The sequence below is a fragment of the Anoplopoma fimbria genome, chromosome 3, assembly GCF_027596085.1.
Source record: "Anoplopoma fimbria isolate UVic2021 breed Golden Eagle Sablefish chromosome 3, Afim_UVic_2022, whole genome shotgun sequence".
NCBI lineage: Eukaryota > Metazoa > Chordata > Actinopteri > Perciformes > Anoplopomatidae > Anoplopoma > Anoplopoma fimbria.
In genome coordinates, this window is record NC_072451.1 from 3,384,043 (window position 1) to 3,405,762 (window position 21,720).

Here is a 21,720-nt window from a genome sequence, read left to right on the forward strand (position 1 = left end):
GCGTTTTTGTTCTCGTCCTCTGTACGGGCCTTTGTTCACATTACACCTTTTTCTTTTTGAATGTTTCTATGACAACAATATCTTGACAACACATCACCACCAGTGTATGATAGACTAGCATCACTTCTGGGCTTTGTATTATCTACGTGGGCTAACATTGTTATTTGTTTATTTGACCGTGAAGGAGGATATCCGCTTCACACTTTGTATAGATGACCTTAAAGCTCGACACTCACCACTTACATTCTGTGTGTGGCCGGCCGAACTGCTCCGAGGTTTACAGTTCAGAACAAAAAGTCAAGGCCGAAACCAGCTTCTCCTTTATATTCTACACCAGCGCTTTTCTGAAAAGTTCAGAGAGTTTGAACTCGTAGCGATCGGAAGTGGATGCTCAAAAAAACGAGTATCATACTTAAATGGGAACAATTGAAAAAGAAGAGGCGCTATGTGGACACAGGTCTTAAGGGTTCTCTGTGTAGACCTGCCTCAGAGTTAACGACTACCTTTGGAGAACCATGATTGAAGCTTTTAGGTGGAGATACACCAATTTGAAGAAGTTGACGGATCCCGTTTATTTTCTATGGAGAGAGAGAGAGAGAGCCGGCCACGTGTTGCATGATGGATACGACGCGGAGAGTTGACCGACCGATCGCCGCATCTAAATTTGCATAATCACGACTCGACCTCAACTCTATGAACATGAAGTCCGTCCATCGAACTCATATCAAACTGTCAAAATATATTTAAAAAAGGATCAATAATCTGTTAATACATGGTTTATTTCTCGCCTCAAATGTTTTCAGAAACATGTTTTAGTGAACTGTTTAGCTGTGGAATGACAAAGTTTGGGAGCCGGCCTCCATCAGTCCAGGCAAAAACTAGCCCCGCCCACTTGTTGGAGCAAAGTGGACAAAGTTGCGTTGCTTTTTCTCGTTTTTTGACCAATTTGGTGGATCTCAACCCCGAGGGTCAGAAGGTTTGAAACGGTTGGTTGAAACCTTATAAATGGGTTCCTTTAGCGAGTAGCAACGAATGTCTTCATCCCGTCAAACAGAAGGTGTCTCATCCACCTTTTTTTGCCATTTCTGATTGGAATGGATCCTAACTCCAGTAGAGAAGCACGATGTTTCTTTCATGAACCCTGCCTGAAGTTCCTACGGGGGAAAAACCACCAGACCTTCTTGAATGTGCATCCATTTGGAGGTCTGGAACCAGGAAAAGCTTCCAGAACTCGAACACCAAAGTTGCTATGACTCCTGAGGAACTTTTTGTGTCCAAAAAAGCTTCCCCCTCTTAAGTTTTAACTCAACCACTCGGATCGTTTTCTGCCTTTAGCGCCGCTCCGCCTCTGAGAAACCCGCGTGGAGCCGAAGCTCCGGTCCGCCCTTCAGGACAGCTCCGTCTTATCGGCCGCCTCGGGGTGGTGCCCCGCTCCCACCTCGGAGCTACCGGGCGCTAACAACGTCCTCCGGTTGTAGTGGTGGTGGCCCTTCATGATGCCCGAGTTGTTGTTCTCGTTGAGGATCTGCTTCTGCTTCTGCCTGTTGAGCGACTGCACCAGGCTGAGCACCACGGTGGCCAGCGAGTACTCGCCGGTGATCTTGCGCGGCTGCATGATGAGCGGGTTGGGCTGCACGCGGCCCAGCAGGAAGTGCGTCCGGATCTTGCCCTCCTGCTCGCTGATGCCCTTGACGTAGATCTCGCCGCGGTACTCGAAGGCGAAGCCGCGCTCCTTCAGGATCAGGTAGGTGTCCTCGGGGACCTGGATCTTGCCGCTGACCCCCGTGCTGTCCATCCGGCTGGACAGGTTCACCGTCTTCCCCCAGATGTCGTACTGAGGCTTCTTGGCGCCGATCACGCCGGCCACCACCGAGCCGTGGGCCATTCCTGTTAACGACACACAGGGATGTTTGCTTTTTAGTAATCCAGTTCACAGCTGGAACTCAGGGTTCCACACATCAAAGATCTGTTTGGTTTATACAGTTCACAGTTGAACCCTCTGAAGCCAAAGTTTCAGCGTTTTTTGTTCCTGACACATTTTACTCTCTGTGGTCTTGATTTTCATTACAATATAAATGAGTCCAGGACAATCATGACTAAAAGTAGAGATAACTAAAACATGGCTTTATTGTAATAAAACACAGTTTAATGCAATAAATCATAAAAATGAAAAAACAAAATACAATTTGAATTTCTGTGATCATTTATTTTACAAATATCGGCCAACAGTGGAATCTATATATCCATTATTTCTCCAAATGCCCACAATTGTTACCAATGAAGGCTTTAAGTGTTTGAACTATTCACATGGTTACATCCTCTACTCCCAGCCTCTCTGTTCTGCTCTGGGTTCATTTTATTTTATGTCACATGACTGTTGGTCTCAGATGAGTCACTCTTGTCTTCATAGTTGCTCTGAGGAGCTCAGAATTGAATGTTTTTTACAGAATCGGGTTGAAGCAAAAGGTTTATTTGGAGCAAAATTTTAAACGAGACATGTAGAATAAAATGTCTTTTGGATTAAATATCACAATGTTAAGCTTAGTTTCAGTTTCTTTCTCTGGTGGAAGCGTTTGGTGCACATGGTATCCTGAAAGATAAAAACCTGCTGATAATGGCGTTTTCTACAGCTTCTTGCTATGATAAACAGTTTAGTTTAAGCGATTGTTTAAAGAAACATGCTTTTCCATCACGCAGGCTGGTTTTAGGGTTCAGAGGGTAACAAATAAAAAGAAAACAAAACAAGAATAACCAATGCACTGATCAGTAAACAGATAGATTCTAAATAAATTCAATAAATAATAGTATTTTTATTGTATAATATTCTTTGTTTCTTTGTGTTTTGAGTCTAATAAATTATGAAAAATAACATAATGAATGGATAAGTGATGCATGTATCCTACACTCTTCATCATGGGATTAAAAACATATTAAATAAAGATACAAGAGATTTAAATAGGGACAAAGATGTGATGAAACAAGGCGGAAAACCTCATTTAAGAAGGGAAACGAATGAGGTGAAAGAGGCGGAGCTCTTACCGATCCTCAGCTCAAAGTTGTTGAACGAGTGTTTGTTGATCTCCTGGATGCTCTCGTTGAGGGCGATGGCGAAATCGGCCAACGCGCACAGGTGACCCCATTTATCTTCACACTGCTGCAAAGGTCAGAGGCAGGAGAAGAGGCGGAGTCAGGACCAATAGACAACGCTACTTTTACAGACTCGTATGTTTATTTTTACTTCTATTCATACTGCTTCTAGATTTATTTAGTTTCTTTTATTCACCAGATTTGGTGAAACCAGATACACAGACCCATCAACGTCATCAATGGCGTTATTTCAATATTTAACTCTTGCACAGTATTGTAGGGCCTTTGTTTAGTTGATGCTTCAGTTTTCTCAAACTCGAATCTCCTGAAAGGATTATTTTTTTAAACTCTAATCTGCCTTATGTTGTTTTTTTGTACCTTTTGCTCCAGAAAGGACAAAATATGCTCCACATATCATCCAAACGAATTATCAAGCTTTAATTATAGAAGTAAAACTCTTACCAGCATCAAAATGTCTTTTTTTCTATGTTCTAACGTCAGAATCAATATTCAAACAGCGAACTACAGAATTTAGACATTTTAGAGCAACAAATTTCATCTTTCTTCACAAAAGTTTGGTGCAACATGATTTAAAGTTAAACCATGATTTAGGTAATCCTTAGTGGGTTTAGAGGAATTTGTATTTTTTGACCCAGCCAGAAAAAGTTTTCCCATTTTTGGTCACAAATCAGTGAAATAACGTAAACATGGTTATTTTGAGTTTATGATAAGATAAGATAAGATAAGATAAGATAAGATAAGATAAGATAAGATAAGATAAGATAAGATAAGATAAGATTTAAAATTAAGTCCCGATAAGATAAGATAAGGATAAGACATTTGCAGGATTACAGCAGCAGAGAGGACAGTGCAAACAAGAGACAAGATCAAAACAAGTATTATGAATAAGTAAATAAGTAATTACACAGTAAAGAATATTAAATAAGTAAGTAAAAAAAGCTTTATAATATTATATATACAGACAGAATAATTATTGTATTGCATTATCAAAGGTCTCACACGTCCATCCACGGTGACCTAATGTCAGTCAGCGGATCAAATCCACTATTGGAAAACCATGAAGACGTTTTTATTCACTGCTTTGTGTCTGACCTGTTTTTCGGGGGACAGACCAGAGACGGCCATGTAGGTGCTGCCGATGGTCTTGATCTTCTCGATGTCCTGGAACCGATCCTCTCCGAGCAGCTGGGACAAGAAGAAACAAAGATCTGTGTCATCTACAACCCACTGATTATTATATATTATCATATAATCACAAAAGACTAAACAATAAAATAGCTTTTTAATGCTTTTTTTTTAACAGTAGTTTTGCAGTACTTAAATGTTTCCCTCTGGGTTTCTTTTTCTTTTCTCTGCAGGACATCATGAACCTTCTGCTCCACCAGACCAGGAGCCGAGCTCTTAGCTCTGAGGTGAATCTCAGACACGTTTTAAGACTTCAGGAGATGGAACGCTGAAGATTTGAATAAGCTTGACTTCTTTTGACTCTTTAAAAGCGGCTAAAAAAACCCATCTGATCAGACAGGCATGTATGCAGCACGTTGTATTTCATGTTTTAACTTGTTTCTTATCTCTGTTTCCCTTGTTTTTTTTGTCTTTGTGATTTGATTTCTTTGACTGTGAATAAACTTGTGACTTGGACAAACCAAACTTGTAACATAAGGAGGAGAGAGGGGAACATTCACATTCACCTGCCTGTATTTTTGATGATTTACTTTTTGTACTTTACATTTTTAACAGTACATACTTTTTTTTTCGCACAGATATTTATAGCTGCTGTGTTCTGTTGTGGCTCAGTCAGGAGGATTGTCTTTAATTTAGCTTCTTTTCCCTTCAGTGAAAAATGTGAGAAATCTCTCTGATGAAGAAAGATGAAGATATTTTTGGAGGGAATACCGAACTAAGGATATATATTCTACTATTCCAAATCCTTCTGGAACTCTGAATGGAAATCTATACTGGAGGGAAACTCAAACCTGGATTCATCCCAGTAGTGTACTCCACGAAAAAAAAGCGTCATGTTTAAAAGTTTGGCTGAAGTGGGAGTGGGAGCACTTCAGAGGGGCCGCAGTCTCACCTCGTCGAAGTCGGCAATGATTTCGTTGAGGAGCCTGAGGCACTCCACTCCCTGGTTGTTCATCTCCGTCTGGGAGTAGAAGTCGGCGAAGCCCGGGATGGAGGCGAACATCACGCCCACGGAGTCGTAGGACTGGGAGTACAGCTCCTGTGGGAGGGGGGACAGAAGTCACACATTGAACACTACACATCTATATGGAGTACAAAGCGTCATGTTTTAGTGTGTTGGATCAGTGCAGATGATGCACATATGAGGAAATCAATTGAGAAATGTGATAATTTTTTATGTATTTCGTTTTATTTCAACATGTGCAAACAAATAAGACTCACAGTCAATGTTTACATCCCAGTAAAACAGATGTAAGGGCATCTTTAGCTTCTCTACTGTGACGTATTCTTAAATAAGATCCTTTGCATTTGATTGGACCGCTTAAAAGTAGGCGGGCTTAGTGCGGTACACGGCTACAAGAGGACTGAGGCTCACACACTCCTACTTTGTCGCTAAAAGTGGCAGATTAATTGATGGATGAATGACAGGAACCAATTAGTTTGTACTAGTTTCAATGCTATATTTTGTTTTACACGAAAAGATGGTTGAATTTTGATTAAAAAAAATACAAATAAATATTTATTTTGTTATTTTTATTGCATATATTGTTAAATAGGTGCATAAAATTATGATTTTAAAGGGTTAAAGGGTTTTTCATTTCATCCCGACTTCAAGAAATGTTTCAAAAAACAAATTGTTGCATCTGCATGAAAAACTAAGCTTTGAATGTCCTGTGATAGTCCGTCTCAAGCAGCAGCAGAGTGGAAGATGCAACAGCAGCATGTGAGGACGCAGATGCACCACACCTCCTCCACCACCGGGGGGCAACGTCGACACACCAGCGAGCACAAAGCCTCGCTGACGTGAAACCATGTCCTCACACACTAATGCCACATGGAGTGATTCATCACATCGTTATGTGAATATGTGAATAATAAGCTGGTAAACATAGCGTCCAACGTTTCATTTAAATAATCAAAGGAGTCCTGCTTCTCTCTCTCTCTCTGTATTCTGCTTGACTTTTCAGTTTAATTACACTTGTGAAAATAAGACTTCATCGTGACATCGTCGCTGACATTACGCACACTTAATGAGCTCGGTCAAATGTCAAACTAATTGAATTTCTTCACTGCGTCCCTCCAGGATCACGTCAGTCAGGGCTCTGAGGTTTGTTTTGGGGCTTCGTCCTGAAAGGTGATCTTACTTTAGGAGGAGTTCGACAGGTGGATGCAGACAGGCTGCTAAAGGAAAAGTGAAACCCGACTGCAAAGTGTGTTAGTATGTTTGTCTGTGTTGTTGCACCTCCTCATCATAGATTCCTTGGTTGAAATCTGGCGACTGTGAAGACGTTTTAAACGCTTCAAACCGTCGAGTTTAGTCGCCATCTGGGACTTTTGCAACCAGTGAACAGGAAGTGACCATATTAGGACTGAGGAGGAGTGACGTAGAGACGCCGTATACGTCTCTGGTGTCGACCTGTCAATCAGTGTGTAGCCCCGCCCTAAAGCATCCCCTGCTTTATGGTCTGTTTGACTCTAAATGGAGCATCATTTACTAAATGAACATCATGCTGTATTGAAGAAGACTTGAAACTAGAGATTGAGACCATAAACTCATGTTTACAATGTTTACTGAGGGAATAAATCAAGAGAGAAGTAGAGTCATTTTCTCATAGACTTCTATACAACCAGAGGAGTCGCCCCCTGATGGACAGCAGAGAGAATGCAGCTTTAAGACACTTCAGCTTAGAACCCACTTTTCAGAACCGGAGGTTGCTGAATATTCTTTGCAAAAAACTGTCAAATGTTTCTGGTTTGTGTTGTTGTTTTTTTCATCACCTTCCTTATGGTTAAAGGCTCTTAATAATTTGTGTTCTGTTTCTGTATCTTCATAATTTGTGTGTATTTCTTCTTGTAGGGCTCGGCAATATATCAATATAATATCCAAGAACCCTTCAGAAAATAGTTTCTCACACTAAGCAGAATAATCTGAATGAGTTCCTCGCAGAGATTTGGGTAAAATAAAGATGATTGGAATCAGAATTGAGGAAGAAAAAGTAAAGTGAAAGACATCGACACAGGAGAAACAGAAAGCTTTAACACATCACCAGGTGATGTCTTTGAGCTTGTCTGAATAAACAAATACATCATTTTAAAAGCCTAAAAATTAAGTTGTTAGGATAAACACTCTGATTAATTCTGAAGATCATCAGCAGCTCTTCAGGGGTGTAGTAGCCCATTAACAACGCAGCTCTTTTGTATCTAAATCACGAAACAACAATCAGCCTAATTAATAATGTAACAAGTGATCGGGACCCAACCTATCCTAATGGATGCATTTTTAATCATGGCCCCCTTTTTTTAATTAGGAACAGACATGGGAGCAGAATGATATCAGCTCTCCTCTCCTGACATTCATAATTCATTTGCCGCTCGCCTTTTGTTTGTGGAGGCAAAGGGAAGATTGGAGGAGTCGATAATGACGGCGCCCCGACGAGGACAACACGCCGATTACGATGACCGTCCTCTCTGACGACCAGCTCCACCCGCCATTATCCAGTCGGTAAACGGGGAGAACGCAACGGGGGAAAGAAGTTAAATGAAGCAGGTTTTCTTGTCCCGTCTTTTTCTCCCATTCAATTTCTAAAAAAACAAAAGCTCAAATATTTTAGTTTTTGTGTGACCTTTTATCAAAACCCTGGTGATGGATATTAAAATAGATTCATCCCAAAGTCACCTCGTCTTTCATCTTAATTGCTGGCAGCTCATTACAGAGTCCCACTGCGGTCATCAGCAACCTCCTTCCATCACGAAGCGTTCACTTTTAAGGTGCAATTAGTCTTTTAAATTGTTTAAAACATTGATCTTTTTTTCAATGTTGATCCTTCGGTCGGTCCACCACTTTGCTTTACTGTAGAACCTGGACTGATTGGTATGAGATTCTGTCCAGACACGGTAGAGATTTACCAGAAGACGAAGCCTTGCACGAAGCGTTGCACAACCAACTCTGCTCCCAGCAGACCACATGACAATAATAACATGACAATAAAAACCTGTGCAATACATCACACATTACACTGTGCAATAATAGTTAAAAAAAGTTAAAATAGTTAAAATAGTTTTTTTCTGTCTGTAAATATAATATTTCAGTTATTGTTGTTTTTCTACTGTTTTTTTTTATTGCTTATTTATAATACTTGTTTTTTTTATTTTCATTTTTTATTCTTTTATCTTGTCTTTCTTCTACTATATCTCTTGTGTGCACTTTACTCTACGCTGCTGTAAGCCTGCAAATTTCCCCGCTGCGGGACTAATAAAGGATTATCTTATCTTATCTTATCTTATCTTATCTTATCTACCCTCCTGGCTTTTCTTCAATCCTAACACCAGACAGGAGCGTAGATAGTGTGAGATTCTGCTAAGCCCCAGACTTCCTGCATTGCTGTGCAGAATCCTCCAACAGCAACATGAGACCAGGGTATACCGCCATCCCTGAAGGTGACATCTTTCCAATAAGCCAGTTCGTCATATTTCTGCTCTGCTAGATCTGCCCGGGTCAACCCTACGTGCTGTTACTGTGAAGTGGAAACGTCTAGCAGCGGCTCAGCTGCAGAGCCACACAAGCTCCCAGGATGGGAAAAAATCAATTGACCTCAAGTCGCCTGCACAAGAACTGTGCATCTGGGTGTTCATTTGGAATGAGTTTCCATGAGAAGCCTCACATCACACCGTGTGCAATACCAAGCGTGGGCAGCACAGATGTAAAGCTCACTGCCACTGGACTCTGCAGTAGTGATGTGTTGTCTGCAGTGATGAATCACACTTTGCTAAATCTGGCGGTCTGGGGAGAACACTTCCTGCCTGAAGGCATGATGACAACTGTAGAGTTTGGTGGAGATGGTTGGTTACAGTAAAAGGAAACTTCCAATGCTACAGGATTCAATGATATTTTAGACAATAGAGTGTTTTTACAACTTAGTCTGCATTTTAGCAATGATCATCTTAGGTTTTGGCCGCTACCATATGGGTTTTGGCTTTCGACCTCTTGGTTTGTGGTTTTTGCCCTCTTGGGTTTTGGCCGTCGCCATCTTGGTTTCTGGTCATCACCATCTTGGTTTCTGGTCATCGCCATCTTGGTTTCTGGTCATCGCCATCTTGGTTTCTGGTCATCGCCATCTTGGTTTCTGGTCATCGCCATCTTGGTTTCTGGTCATCGCCATCTTGGTTTCTGGTCATCGTCTTCTTGGTTTTGGTCGTCCTATCTTGTTTTTTGCCTTTCACCATCTTTGTTTTCAGTCATCGCCTTCTTGGGTTTTTTCATCTGCTTCTAAGTTTTCGGTCGTCGCCGTCTTGGTTTTTGGTCGTCGTCATATTTAAAATTTGCCTTTGCCTTATTGGGTTTTGGTCGTCCCCATCTTGTCACCATCTTTGTTTTGGTAGTCAGCATCTTGTTTTTTGCAACCAGAAGTGACACAAGAGCATGAAGCCAAACGCTGAGTAAATCCTTTTTAGGCTACCAAACTGATACCAACTTATCAGCTTTGATAAGGTAAAAACACATTGTGAAGGGTTAAAGTTACAACAAAATAACAGGGACAACTCCCAGTCCCAACAACGACGGTGTAGCGACCTGTCAATCAGTGTGTAGCCCCGCCCTAAAGCATCCCCTGCTTTATGGTCTGTTTGACTCTAAATGGAGCATCATTTACTAAATGAACATCATGCTGTATTGAAGAAGACTTGAAACTAGAGATTGAGACCATAAACTCATGTTTACAATGTTTACTGAGGGAATAAATCAAGAGAGAAGTAGAGTCATTTTCTCATAGACTTCTATACAACCAGAGGAGTCGCCCCCTGATGGACAGGAGAGAGAATGCAGCTTTAACACATGAAGCTTTGGATTCACTTTTAGGATCCGGAGGTTGCTGCTTGATTGGACCTCTCTAATGCCCTTTTGTCTGCTTGGATGCAAAGTTCTGCAGCCTGCTAGTAATGATAAGAGTTTCCACCTCAAGCTACGTAGTGCATGTCATAATAATCAAAACCCATTTAAGATAAATGCATTAAAGGGTCTAAAGCACTAAGGTATGAATTGAAAATAGTTCATGTTATTAAATAGTACATGGGTTAAAAACTGGCACAAACACGCACCAGCTTTCAGACGACCCATAGGGTTTGTGTGTTGATGCGTGTGTTCCCATTTTAGACTTTTACCGAGTGCAGCTCTATTGAATGGAAATTAAAAGGACAAAGGGACAAAGGCAGCAGAGATAAGGTGAACACAAAGGGAAACTTTGTGAAGTTTGACTCTGCCGAGTTGTGGAAGCTGAGTCACCGACGGAGAGACAAATCAGTGTGTTCTCTGCTGCTCGACTGACAACTTGTTATTAAAATCAAATCAAATGCATACGACCAAAAAAAGCTCTTCGGCTGATTTAACCGCCCCACCAATTCCCTCTCTCTCTCTCTGTACAGCTGTTTGAAAAGCAATTACCGAGCCTTTTTCTTCTTCTTTCTTGGCGGGCTGGAACGCTGAGGCTCAGGGAGCAGATTGTAATGAACGTAGAGGACTCATTTTGAGAGCGGGTCAGCGGGGAAAAACGAGGTGAAGATGTGTAGATGTGTGAGAGGAAGTGTGCTTTGTGCTTCAGAGTCACTATTGTGTTTAAATCTGTTATTACTGAAAATATTCATCTTGGTTCATAGCAGAGGTCGACAAAGGAGGTGCTGCATTTGGGTCTTTTTTCATCTTACCATCATTTTTTTCAGAATTGATTACAGTTTACATTTTAAAGAACAGTCTGACCAGACATGTTGGAAACAAACCTCCAATGTATTTGGAAGGTGTTTGACTGTGACCTTCTGTACTCAGTGTAGTCATACTAACACAGTTTTCTTCTGCAATATTGAGTTCAGTTTATCCAAATCATCTAAAACACTTCATTTGGAGGTGAAACTTCGTCTTTTCCAACATGTCTGATTATTTGACTGCTGTTGACATTGTTCCCAAATCTCAACAATTACTTTGGTGAGAATAATTGCATCAGAACTGTTAAAATGATGAGAACAATCTTGTAGTAAAACATCCTCAAACTCCCAAAATGGCACACATGACCGATCTATATAACATCATGAAAGAGTCGCAGGTTTTAAACTGTTATGTTAAGGAAAATACTTTGGTTCGGGTTAAATAGGTAAGTTTGTTACGCAAGTATGTGACGTATTAATGTAGTAACTTAAAATAACTCAACCTGTTGACTCCATCTATCCCGACCCTCCTACAGACTTTTTCACTCTTTGTACTACACCACTTGACTTCCTCCTTTGCTGCTTTCATAATTACTACAGCCACTAGAGGTCTCACCATAAAGACAAATGTAAATATGGGTCGTAATATGCTGCTTGCACAGACAACCTACACTGATGCTTAATAATAAACGTAATAAACGTTCCTTAAGATTACGATGAGCAGATTGGTTTCAAATTCAACTTTGACACCTCAAATGAGTTTGAGATGGATTAGCAGTCGGCAGTATTCACTGATGTTCTCTTTCTCTGTGATGATACAGTTATTGTCACGTGGTAGTACTGTTGGAGACACCTCTGTTCAAGTGTTAGTTGAGATTTGGAATTGGGCTCCTAAAAAGCAGCTTAGTTTTTGGTCTTCGCCATCTTGGGTTTTACCATCTCCATCTAGTTTTTTGATATTTGCCATCATTGTTTTTGGCCTTTGACATCTTGGTGCTTTGGTCGACACCATCTTGGTTTTTTGGTCGCAGGGTGTTAGTTGAAATTTAAGATTCAATATAAAAGCATCACCATAACAAGCTGTGGAGTTGCATCCTCACAACATTGAAAAGAGGATAATGTGAATTCGAGATAATTTGCACTACAATCTCCCGAGTCTCAGAATTCCCACAAGCATCAACCGCAACATGGCAGAGTACTTTAAGGACTCTGCTTGCAGCCGTATTTCTCGGCTCTGTGAGGAGGAATAAAACTGTATGAAGGGTTTTTTTGTGCAGACCTCGTTGTCCCGGTCCTTCTCCAGGAAGTGTCGGGCCACGTGGCTGGGCAGGATGTTCCTCAGCATGTTCTCGTTGTGTTCTCGCAGCTCCTTCATCTCGTTGATCTCCATTTTGGCCTGGACGCGCCACAGGAAGTCCAGCCGCGCCGTGTACTCCAGCTAAAGACGGAGGAGACACAAACAAAGAAGAAAGAGTGAGTAAAGTGTTCTGGTGTCTAAGTTCAGTCTTTTACGAGGAGATATTATCCTGCCAAGGAGGAAGAAGAGAAATCCTCTTCCATTGACTTCCAGCAGTCGCTTTTCAACCCTGTAATGTAGATTGTTAATTCTTTGTGGTACTCAGATATAAAAGTACTCATGTTCTTTCATGTATTTTTCAGTTGTGAGATCGTTTGCTGATGTCGCTGTCAATCAAACCTGAGGAAAACACACTCAAAGAGTCCTGAAGAGAAAGGTTTGCTGAAAATTTTAAAGACTTCATAAAATAATAAAGCTGTTTTTTTTCAGAACTTTGACTTTGGTTGACGCTCTTTCAGTCATGAATATTTGATGTTATAGAGAGATACTTTTAGAAGATTTAAGAACCAAACCCTCAGATGCTCTGAAAGATATTTTCTTCTCAAAAACAAATCTTTACGTCTCCTGGCAAAAATGTATGATTCATACAGATACTCACGCTGTTAACTCTGCCTGATGCCGTGACTACAGATCACTCTTCACAGAAACTCAGTATTATTTCCCATTTTCTCCAAACATTCGACGTTACTTCTAAAGCCTCTGAACGCCTAAAAATCTATCCTCCGCACTAGGAAAGTCATGGTGTTTACGTCGTTCAGATGATGGAAAGGCTGAGCCTCGGTTCTGAAATGAGCGGCTAAATTTAACCAAATCCGTTAAAGGTTGGATCAATTATGAAACACAAGAGAGTGCGATCAATCTGCAGCAATAGGATTCTAATGTGCAACACAAATTGCTTTTCTGAGTGCACAATTAATACAAAGTAATTTGAATACATTAGAGCCAAACAAAAGTCGGTACCATTTAGTTCGTACTTGCAGGAGAGAGAGAGAGAGAGAGAGAGAGAGAGAGAGAGAGAGAGAGAGAGAGAGAGAGAGAACCCTGATATTGAAAATTAATTTGAGGGGCAGACAGATAAGCCGGTGAGGATTTAAGCGTCGCTCTCTGGCGGTTGGCGGAAGCTGTTTTGTGATTAATCTTGGTATCAATTAGTCCTTTAATCATATGAGTGAGCAACAAACTTCAATCTCATTTTCTGTTTTTCTAATTATGGACACAAAGCCAGCGGGGCCGTTTCGGCGGCGGGATAATGAGATGGCGGTCGGCGAAACGACGGCTCGCCTGGGCGTTAATCAGCACGACCTCGGACACTTTAATATAAAACAGCTTCCATTAACCCCAGAAAGGGAAGTGTTGTGCCAACGCACATTCTACTCAGAGCTACAGCTGCTGTCATCTTACACACTGTGTAATTAGGTTTGGGTAGAATAATGTTCGTATGCTCACCCAGCTAGGGTTCAAATATATGAGGAAATTAAACTCGGAGCAGATTCAGGCAAAAAATATCAAGAGTTTCTACTTTTTCTTCACTACATCACTGAGGGAAATATCAAACTTTCTGCAGCACTTCATTTATCTGAAAGCTTGGCTTACTGGTTACTTTGGGAAATCTATATCAAATGTGCATTTTAATTTTTAATTAAACAACAACATTGAGAGTTTTTTTTTTTAAATCAACATGTTAAATTTAACTTAAACTTAATCTGACGGGATGAAAATGTCCAACACTGGAGATTTGCAATGTTACGTAACAAAAGTCCTGATTGAAACCCAAACCAATACAAAATGTTTATCTCTTTACTTCCCTTTTCTTTTTAAGTCTTGCTGTGTTTAACCCAAATATTACTAATCAAATCAAAAGTGTATGATTCATACTCAAATACAGTCCAAATACAGTCTTCTGTGAAAAGGAAATCGTGAATCATGGACATCATGAAACAACAACATTTAGAATTTACTAGATACATGATAGAACATGTAAAACTTATCTGATTGGATGAAAATGCCCCACACAGAAGACTGGTGATGTTATGTTACAAACGTCCTTATTTTAACCCAAACCATTAATCTTTCTCTAAACCTGACCGAGTAGTTTTGCTGCGTAAGGAAACCTAAAAACTAAGTAAACCTACGTTGGAAGTTTATTTTATTTTGAAAAGCACTAACTCTGCGTTCCCTGTAAAGACGGAAGTTCATTTTGAAAACAGGCCTCCACTGATGATGAAGAAGTAATTAGTAAGTAATTAGGTTTCCTCGACTCATCTGCTGGTCCTAAAATGATTCAGAAGAAAAGTATGACGTCACAAAAAAGAAAAGATCATCTAATCGTTCCAAAAACAAGAGCCTTGTCTGCAGCTTTTCTAATGAATTGCTTCATGTTCGCTGCTCCTGATAATGTAATTACTGCTCTGACAGGAAGCAGCGTTGGTGAAGAACGACCTCATCTGGCTTCAGTGCTCTGTTTCCATCAGTTCATGACGGCAAAGCTCTGTGGCTCGGCTCATAAAGAAAACAGAAACCAACGTCAGAACACATGAAACTGCCCAGTATCTTGTATTTTTTACAGTTAAATGCAAAGAAATACAGTTAAATAGAAGAGTCTTCCTCCATGTGAGCTTAACATCCTACTGTAATCATCTTGGCTGTTATTGTGAAGACAACATACATCACACTCACATTTAACGAGCACTGATTGGGAGGCTTTCGACATGAAAAAAGACAGAGGAGAAGAATAAAAGAGTCTCCATCTCCATCTTTCTGCTCTTAATAGTCTTCACAGCACAATACGATCTCCTCTGAAAGCAGCACTCACTGATGTTTTTACAGCCTTTTCTCAACAATAGACGACGGTGTTTTGAGTTTTCGGCTACAAAGGATTGAAACTGTTGGATCTGTGCTCCAAGCAAAATGTCTGAATTACGATTACGATTACATACAAAGTCATTGCAACGGTGAGAATAGACACATATGACGCAAATACGCAAGAATTGTGTCAATAACGAAACTACAGAGACCGGAAGAAACTAAAATGTGTGTAAATGTATGTGTATAAATAATAATGACCCTGCCGAATTCATTCCAAACTTGGATTCTGTTATTTTGACTGTTGATGGAGCAGCTACAATGTTGTCATGGTGCTGATTTGTCCAGACTTCATTCAGAAAACAAATTTTTTTTAAGTTTGTTTGTCGTCTACAAGACAGACCTGACACAGCTTTGATTCTGACTTTTTACAAATCACCATCAGGATGTAATTATGAGTTAGTTATGATCCGTTTATTGCAATAAAATGACAGCAAAATCTGTTTATTTTGGGTTCACAGATTGATTCAGCCGACGTGTGACCTTTCCTCACCAAAATGTATTTAAAAAAATGCAGATTATAAGTAAATAGTTACATAAATATTACGTCATTATCTTGACCAAAAATCTGGGTGGTGATAACATGCAAATACTTTGAATGCAAAAGTCATTTTGAGGAGACGTGGTTTTAACACAACACCTTCTGCGAGTCTTAGCATGAGACAAATAACGTTTTTTTTTATGTCACTCAGTACACATTTTACCCAGAGATAATTCAGGGTTCCCATTGGGTTAAAGCTGACACATCAAACCATTAACACTGCACTAAACAGAGAGCTGGATCTGATTTTCTCACACTGGACACTGCAACGAGTAAAAAGTCTCTTTTTACAAGCTCTCTTTTCACTCGGCCTAATGCGTCTCACACAAACAGCCTTTCAGGGCTGTGAGCCGTCATTGTCTCTGCTCCGACAAACAACAGGTAGAATTGACCCCGGTGAAAATCAATATGCCACTGGGTGACTTCAAATGCGGCTGTTTTCTACTTTTATGGGGCTACAAAAGGAGCCTCAATTACGGCCGTCTCCACCTCCATCTCTGACCGACGCCGGGCCGCTGAACTGCACCATCAAAGGTTGCCATAGCGAGAGCATGAAAGCAACGCGGTGATACCACTTTCCATCAGGCTCTGACTGCTTCTTTTTTTTAAAAATGGGCTCGTATAATGTGTCAGATGTTTGAATGAACTGGCTGCTTTTATGTTTTTGTGTCACTCAGGTCAGATATTACAGAGCGATAACACCTGAGAGGATGCTCTGCTCTGGTGTTATGGATCTAACGCCTCTGCTGTGTATTAAAGGGTCAATCTCTTTGGCTTTTTGTCGACATGGAAACCCCTTCAACACATGCAAATGTTTACCAAAGAGTATATTTCTTTGTCTCACAACCCCTCAGTTTTATTGTTGTGACAGATTTATCCCAAGATCCATATTGGGAGCTGCCATCCTGGTTATTTATGTTATCTTTTATTTCTTCATTTGGAAAGGGACAATGCAAAAATAACATCTAACTTCTATAAAATAAGGACAGATATTTTACACCAGGTGTTAGCAAATTGCTATTTTACGGCCATAGTCCATGGCAGCTATGTAGAATAATAAAATAATCAGAATAATTTGAGATTACATGAATTAAAAGAGCACATGAATGTTATTTCTGAAAATTCCTCATGGAGGAGGAGCAGCATTGTCAATGTTCTTTAAGCTTAAGGGAACATTTGAGAGGACACTAACATTTTCAAAATGTATAATACTATATTTAAATATTATTTATACTACAGTGGTAATATTTACAGGAATTTTTAACCATGTATTTTAGGAGCATTTCCATATTATAAATTGAATATCTGTATGGCTATTTTAACTGTCTGTTATCACCTGTAAGGGAGTTGCTTATCTCTTAAATTTCCAAGTTTTAATTTTAGTGTGTTAAAAGCTTTTTGAAATCAAGAGTTAGATCAAGAGTGACTTTTAAGTATTAAAATTCTTCCACACTATGCATTTCTTGCTCATTTATGCAGATGACTGGACAGTCTCTGAGCTTGTATCTTTAGGAAAATTACGTAGTTAAGGTCTTTTCAACATGTAAAGTAAGACATAGGTCATTTAACGATGGCGACTTTTTGTGCGTTTTTCCCATGGGTGTATAGCACAGTGTCATCTGCATACATCATGATTTCAACATCATTGCAAACAGATTGGATATTACAGCGACAACAATACACTGCATTATCATTTCAACTTTTTCTTGACTCTAACTCTAACTGGTCACTACATTTCCTTTTACAGCTCATACTCCACAGTATCTGACACTACTCACATCTTTTAGAAGGAAGGGATATTTATGTTTCTGTGTGAAGACAATAATCTCCAGATTGCAAGTTCTTATAGAGTAACATCATCCAATCATTCCTGAAAAGTCTCTTCAGGTTCTTCTGATCTGACGCCTCTATACTCAGCTTATGTAACGATCAGGTGATCATTTTGTGGACTGCATTTTGAGTTAATCACGGTTCACTGTCGTTGAAAGCATTAGAGCTGGTGTGATCTCACCTGCTGGCCGTGGTAAAACACAGCGAGGAGGAACATGGCCATCAGGAGTAAAGACGTCTCTTTGGTCCCCAGGAAGTTTCTGTTGGAACAAAAAGGTAGAAGATGCTGCTGAAAGAGGAGTTTTGTTCATCAAGGCTCAAAGCTAATATCGTTGCCATTTTCAGTAACCTTATGTTTTGAGTAATTAAGATACCATACAGTTTATACATCATGGAAAAATCTGTAATAAAAATGTGACATGTATTACTTTGCCTCCCAATAACCTTTTTTTCATTCAGGGTTATCTGGTTCTTTGTCAGTTGGATCAATTTGTATCTTCATTTGTGACGTTTACGGGTTGGTCCCATCCCCCACAGTCAAAGAACTACATTTGCATCGCCATCACCAACCAACGCATGTGCAGCCATATTTTAGTATCTCTACTGCAACAAATTCATTTATTTTGTGGTGCACGTTTTGCTATTTTTAATATGGTAAAAAAAAAAATGGTTGCCACTAATGGCAACTAAATGCCAAGAATTGGTTGCCAATTTCTCAAAATGGTTGCCAATGGCACCCACGCAACCCTTTCTGTCCAACCCTGACACTCCTTCGTTATTTCATTGATGCAAAGTGCAAGTAATGTTATGTTTGTTTGCTTTAGCGCTACATGTGATTCTAATTAAATGAAGTACTTTGTAGCTCTGCTTCTTATTTTCCTTTGTTTTTGACATGTAAACAATGATCTAATGTTATATGTCACAATGTAACATATATTTATAATGTACCAGGTAAACACTGCCTAACCTTCCTCATCAGTTTGTAGCCAGGATGTGTTCATCGAGGGTGCAAATGTGATAAAGTTGTTTCTTACTTTAGGACTCTTTAAACTGATTCTCATTTGAATTCTATGTCTTATTTGTTTATTTGATTGTCACTTGTTATTTCCAAAGTGGTTCATGATTGGCGCTTTAAGAATATAAATAAAGTTATTATTATTATTATTATTATTATTATTATTATTATTAAAGAAGACACTCATTTTGGTTGTAAACTTGACAAGTTAACAAAATAAGCTGCGAATATACATTTAAGACAGTAAAAGATTCTAAACCTGAATTAACAAAATTAAGTTTTCTAAATAACAGAACATGCTGGTAGTTTAATATTAATGCTTTGCGTGCAAATAAATTAATTCACAGCATTGTTTTCAAACATTTCTGCACAAATAAATAAAATATTACACTAAATAACTTAAGTCTTGAACTTTTTGCAGTGGAAACCATACAAAGTCTCTTGACCTTCTCTCTCGTGTCCCAGAGGGCCATAAATAAATGAACCTGACTCCCATCAGCTTCCTATGGAGCTCGTATGGAGACTTCTGCTTTTTCTTCACAAGTCTTTCACGCTCATATGCTCAAGATGACTCCATATATTGCCACTGTAAAGGTCACCGTACTATCACTGAGAACACATGCAAGATGAGTTTTCTCACATCTGTAACACTTGTGTCCAGAAACAAAGGTCAACTTGATGTGTTTTTTTAATTTTTTTATCTTTACTCTAATTCAGGTGTTCTGTTGAGATGAACTCTGCGAGCTCTAATAGGTTGGTTTCATCCAACCGCCTACATTTGCCCTTTTCCATTGCTCAATCAGGCAGAGATTTAGTAAATGTAGTATATTTTTTATCTTTTACCATTTTTACTACTTGATTCTCTCTATGAACTTGTTTTTGTATTTTTTTGTATTTTGTTTTTAATGCCATACTTTGAGATGCATTTTATGTTCCGAAATTGCTATACAAATGTTTTATTAATATTATTACATCATTAAAACAAATTCAGTATAAAATCTAACCGTGTCATTAACTGTACGTGGTTGAACTGTCTGGTATTTATGTTCTTGAGTTACTGTGCATACAACAGGAAGTCTACAGGCAGAGCGATGGATACCACCAAATATCATGAGGAGTCTCCAAGAAACTGAACATTTTCAACGACAGGAACTTAACTAAAGCTTTATCTCCAACTAAACTTACTTATTTTATAGAACTGTATGTTTATAGTATAGATTATCTCTCCACTCCATATTTGCAGAATGGAGGGAACCTTGGTTCTCTGATTGGGATCCAAGGTTACGATATAACCGGACGCTATGCGGCCAAATGCACATCTTAGCAAACTCTGCTGACATCCAAACATTACGCTCACGTGTGAGTCATTAAACCTTCATCTTTCTAAAGCACTCACTCTGTGTTGTGGTGGATGTTGTCGTAGCGGACAAACAGTGAGGTGTAGAAAGCCTCCGTCAGCAGCGAGTAGATGGCGATCATCACCAGCAGAACCGCCAACTTCAACACCGAGTTGAGCCGCAGGAACACGGCACATGTCACCATCGCCAGGACCCCCGTGAACACAAAGTACTGTTGAGACAAAGACATCGTGTTTGACATCAGTCCTCCACGTTATGAGACATTCAGAAGGCAAAACTGAAGCTGTGGGCGTTAATGTTCCTCTCACAGATGACCCCTGAACTTTTCCTTCCTGGCCATCATCAGGTCATCATATTAAATGTTCATCAGCCTCATCTGTGCTTTGTGTTTAGTGCTCACAGCCAATGTTAGCATGCTAACATGCTAAATTAGATGACTGATAGCTGCTAAATATCAGCGTGTTAGTATTTATATGACATTATTTATATGCATGCTTTATTTGAAAAAATATAATCATTGCATGAAGTTATTCTGGGGATAAATACAGAAGATTTTGGAAAAAACACAAGCCATCAATTAAAATAACCCCTTTAAAGGATATAAAACATTACAATAATTATTTATTATGCTTCTAAAAGCTGCTCTTATTTATTCACACACAAGCTCTCCAGACGCTCGATGTGAAATGAGGTTGTGACGTGAACATGCAACGCCGACGCGTGACTCCACCAAAGCTCGCAGCTATAAAAACACCATCAATCAGCTGCTTATTGTGTGAGCAAAATCACATAATGGATGTTTTCCCCGTGACGTTCTGATGGCTCCATCAGTCGCCGTTGTCTGAAGCGAGACCCTCCCTCCGGGCGCCAGCAGATGTGGAGGGAGGGTTTTAATTCTTCATTTTTGCCAGTCGCAGAAGTGAAAAGCACACACACACACACACACACACACAGAACAGATGGACATGACTCATTCAGACACCTCATTTAGTCGGTACCTCTGGGTAGAAGCAGATGTCTGGGATGGAGGTCGACTCGTTGTACGTCTGGTTCTTGAAGGTGTCGGACATGTCGAAGTCGCAATAGAACTGTGAGAGACCAACGGGTGGGGGGGGGGGGGTTAATGTGCTTCTACAGGATTCATCTGATACAGGATCAGGGTTAAAATACCCAGAATCCCTCTTCAAACAGTGTAATTCATCTCTGCAGAAAGTTGGAACATTTTTATATTACTCAGCAGCTGATATGTTACTGACATTAGTATCAAGTTAATAAGAGAAACACAAATTTAAATGACAAAAAGTCATTTAAATTTGGCTGAAAAGAACCCGTGTTAAACATGAGCACAAACATTTAATTACACTTGAAATGTAAATCCAAAATGCACGCTTTCTACCTACCACTTTTATCATTTTTTCTGGAAAAGGAAGGTTTTCTTATTTATTTTAAATGTACAGCAGTTTGAGCTACATATTCTGTATGAGTTGCGCTACATAAATAAAGATTATTATTATTATTATTATTATTAAGCTAAAAGATGCAATGCAGACAATGTTTTTCTTTAAAAGTTTTTTTGAGAACATTCTTCACTAAAAACTTCTGTTACTGCAGGAGAGAGCAACTTTTGGGTACTTGAGGACCTAAAATCATTTATGATTATTGCTTTTTACCATTAAAGCACTTTTGATTGGTTTGATTAGCAACAACAAAAATGTATTCGCAAAAGCAGATTTGCACAAAGTCACAAAATGTTTGGACCCGATGTATCTGCTAC

General features: G+C 39.5%; 1 protein-coding gene across 1 annotated transcript in view; it reads right to left on the reverse strand.

Moving 5' to 3' along the window:
- Positions 1 to 1,387: 1,387 nt before the first annotated feature.
- adcy8 (adenylate cyclase 8 (brain)) overlaps positions 1,388 to 21,720 on the reverse strand; it is an 86,482-nt gene continuing 66,149 nt past the window's right edge. The window contains exons 12-19 of the mRNA XM_054624367.1: positions 20,945 to 21,034; positions 19,985 to 20,157; positions 17,755 to 17,833; positions 12,263 to 12,421; positions 5,186 to 5,332; positions 4,201 to 4,293; positions 3,040 to 3,154; positions 1,388 to 1,887 (exon numbers count right to left, since the gene is read on the reverse strand). Of these exons, the coding sequence (XP_054480342.1) occupies positions 1,388 to 1,887; positions 3,040 to 3,154; positions 4,201 to 4,293; positions 5,186 to 5,332; positions 12,263 to 12,421; positions 17,755 to 17,833; positions 19,985 to 20,157; positions 20,945 to 21,034 (1,356 nt within the window). The remainder of the gene's footprint in view (positions 1,888 to 3,039; positions 3,155 to 4,200; positions 4,294 to 5,185; positions 5,333 to 12,262; positions 12,422 to 17,754; positions 17,834 to 19,984; positions 20,158 to 20,944; positions 21,035 to 21,720) is intronic.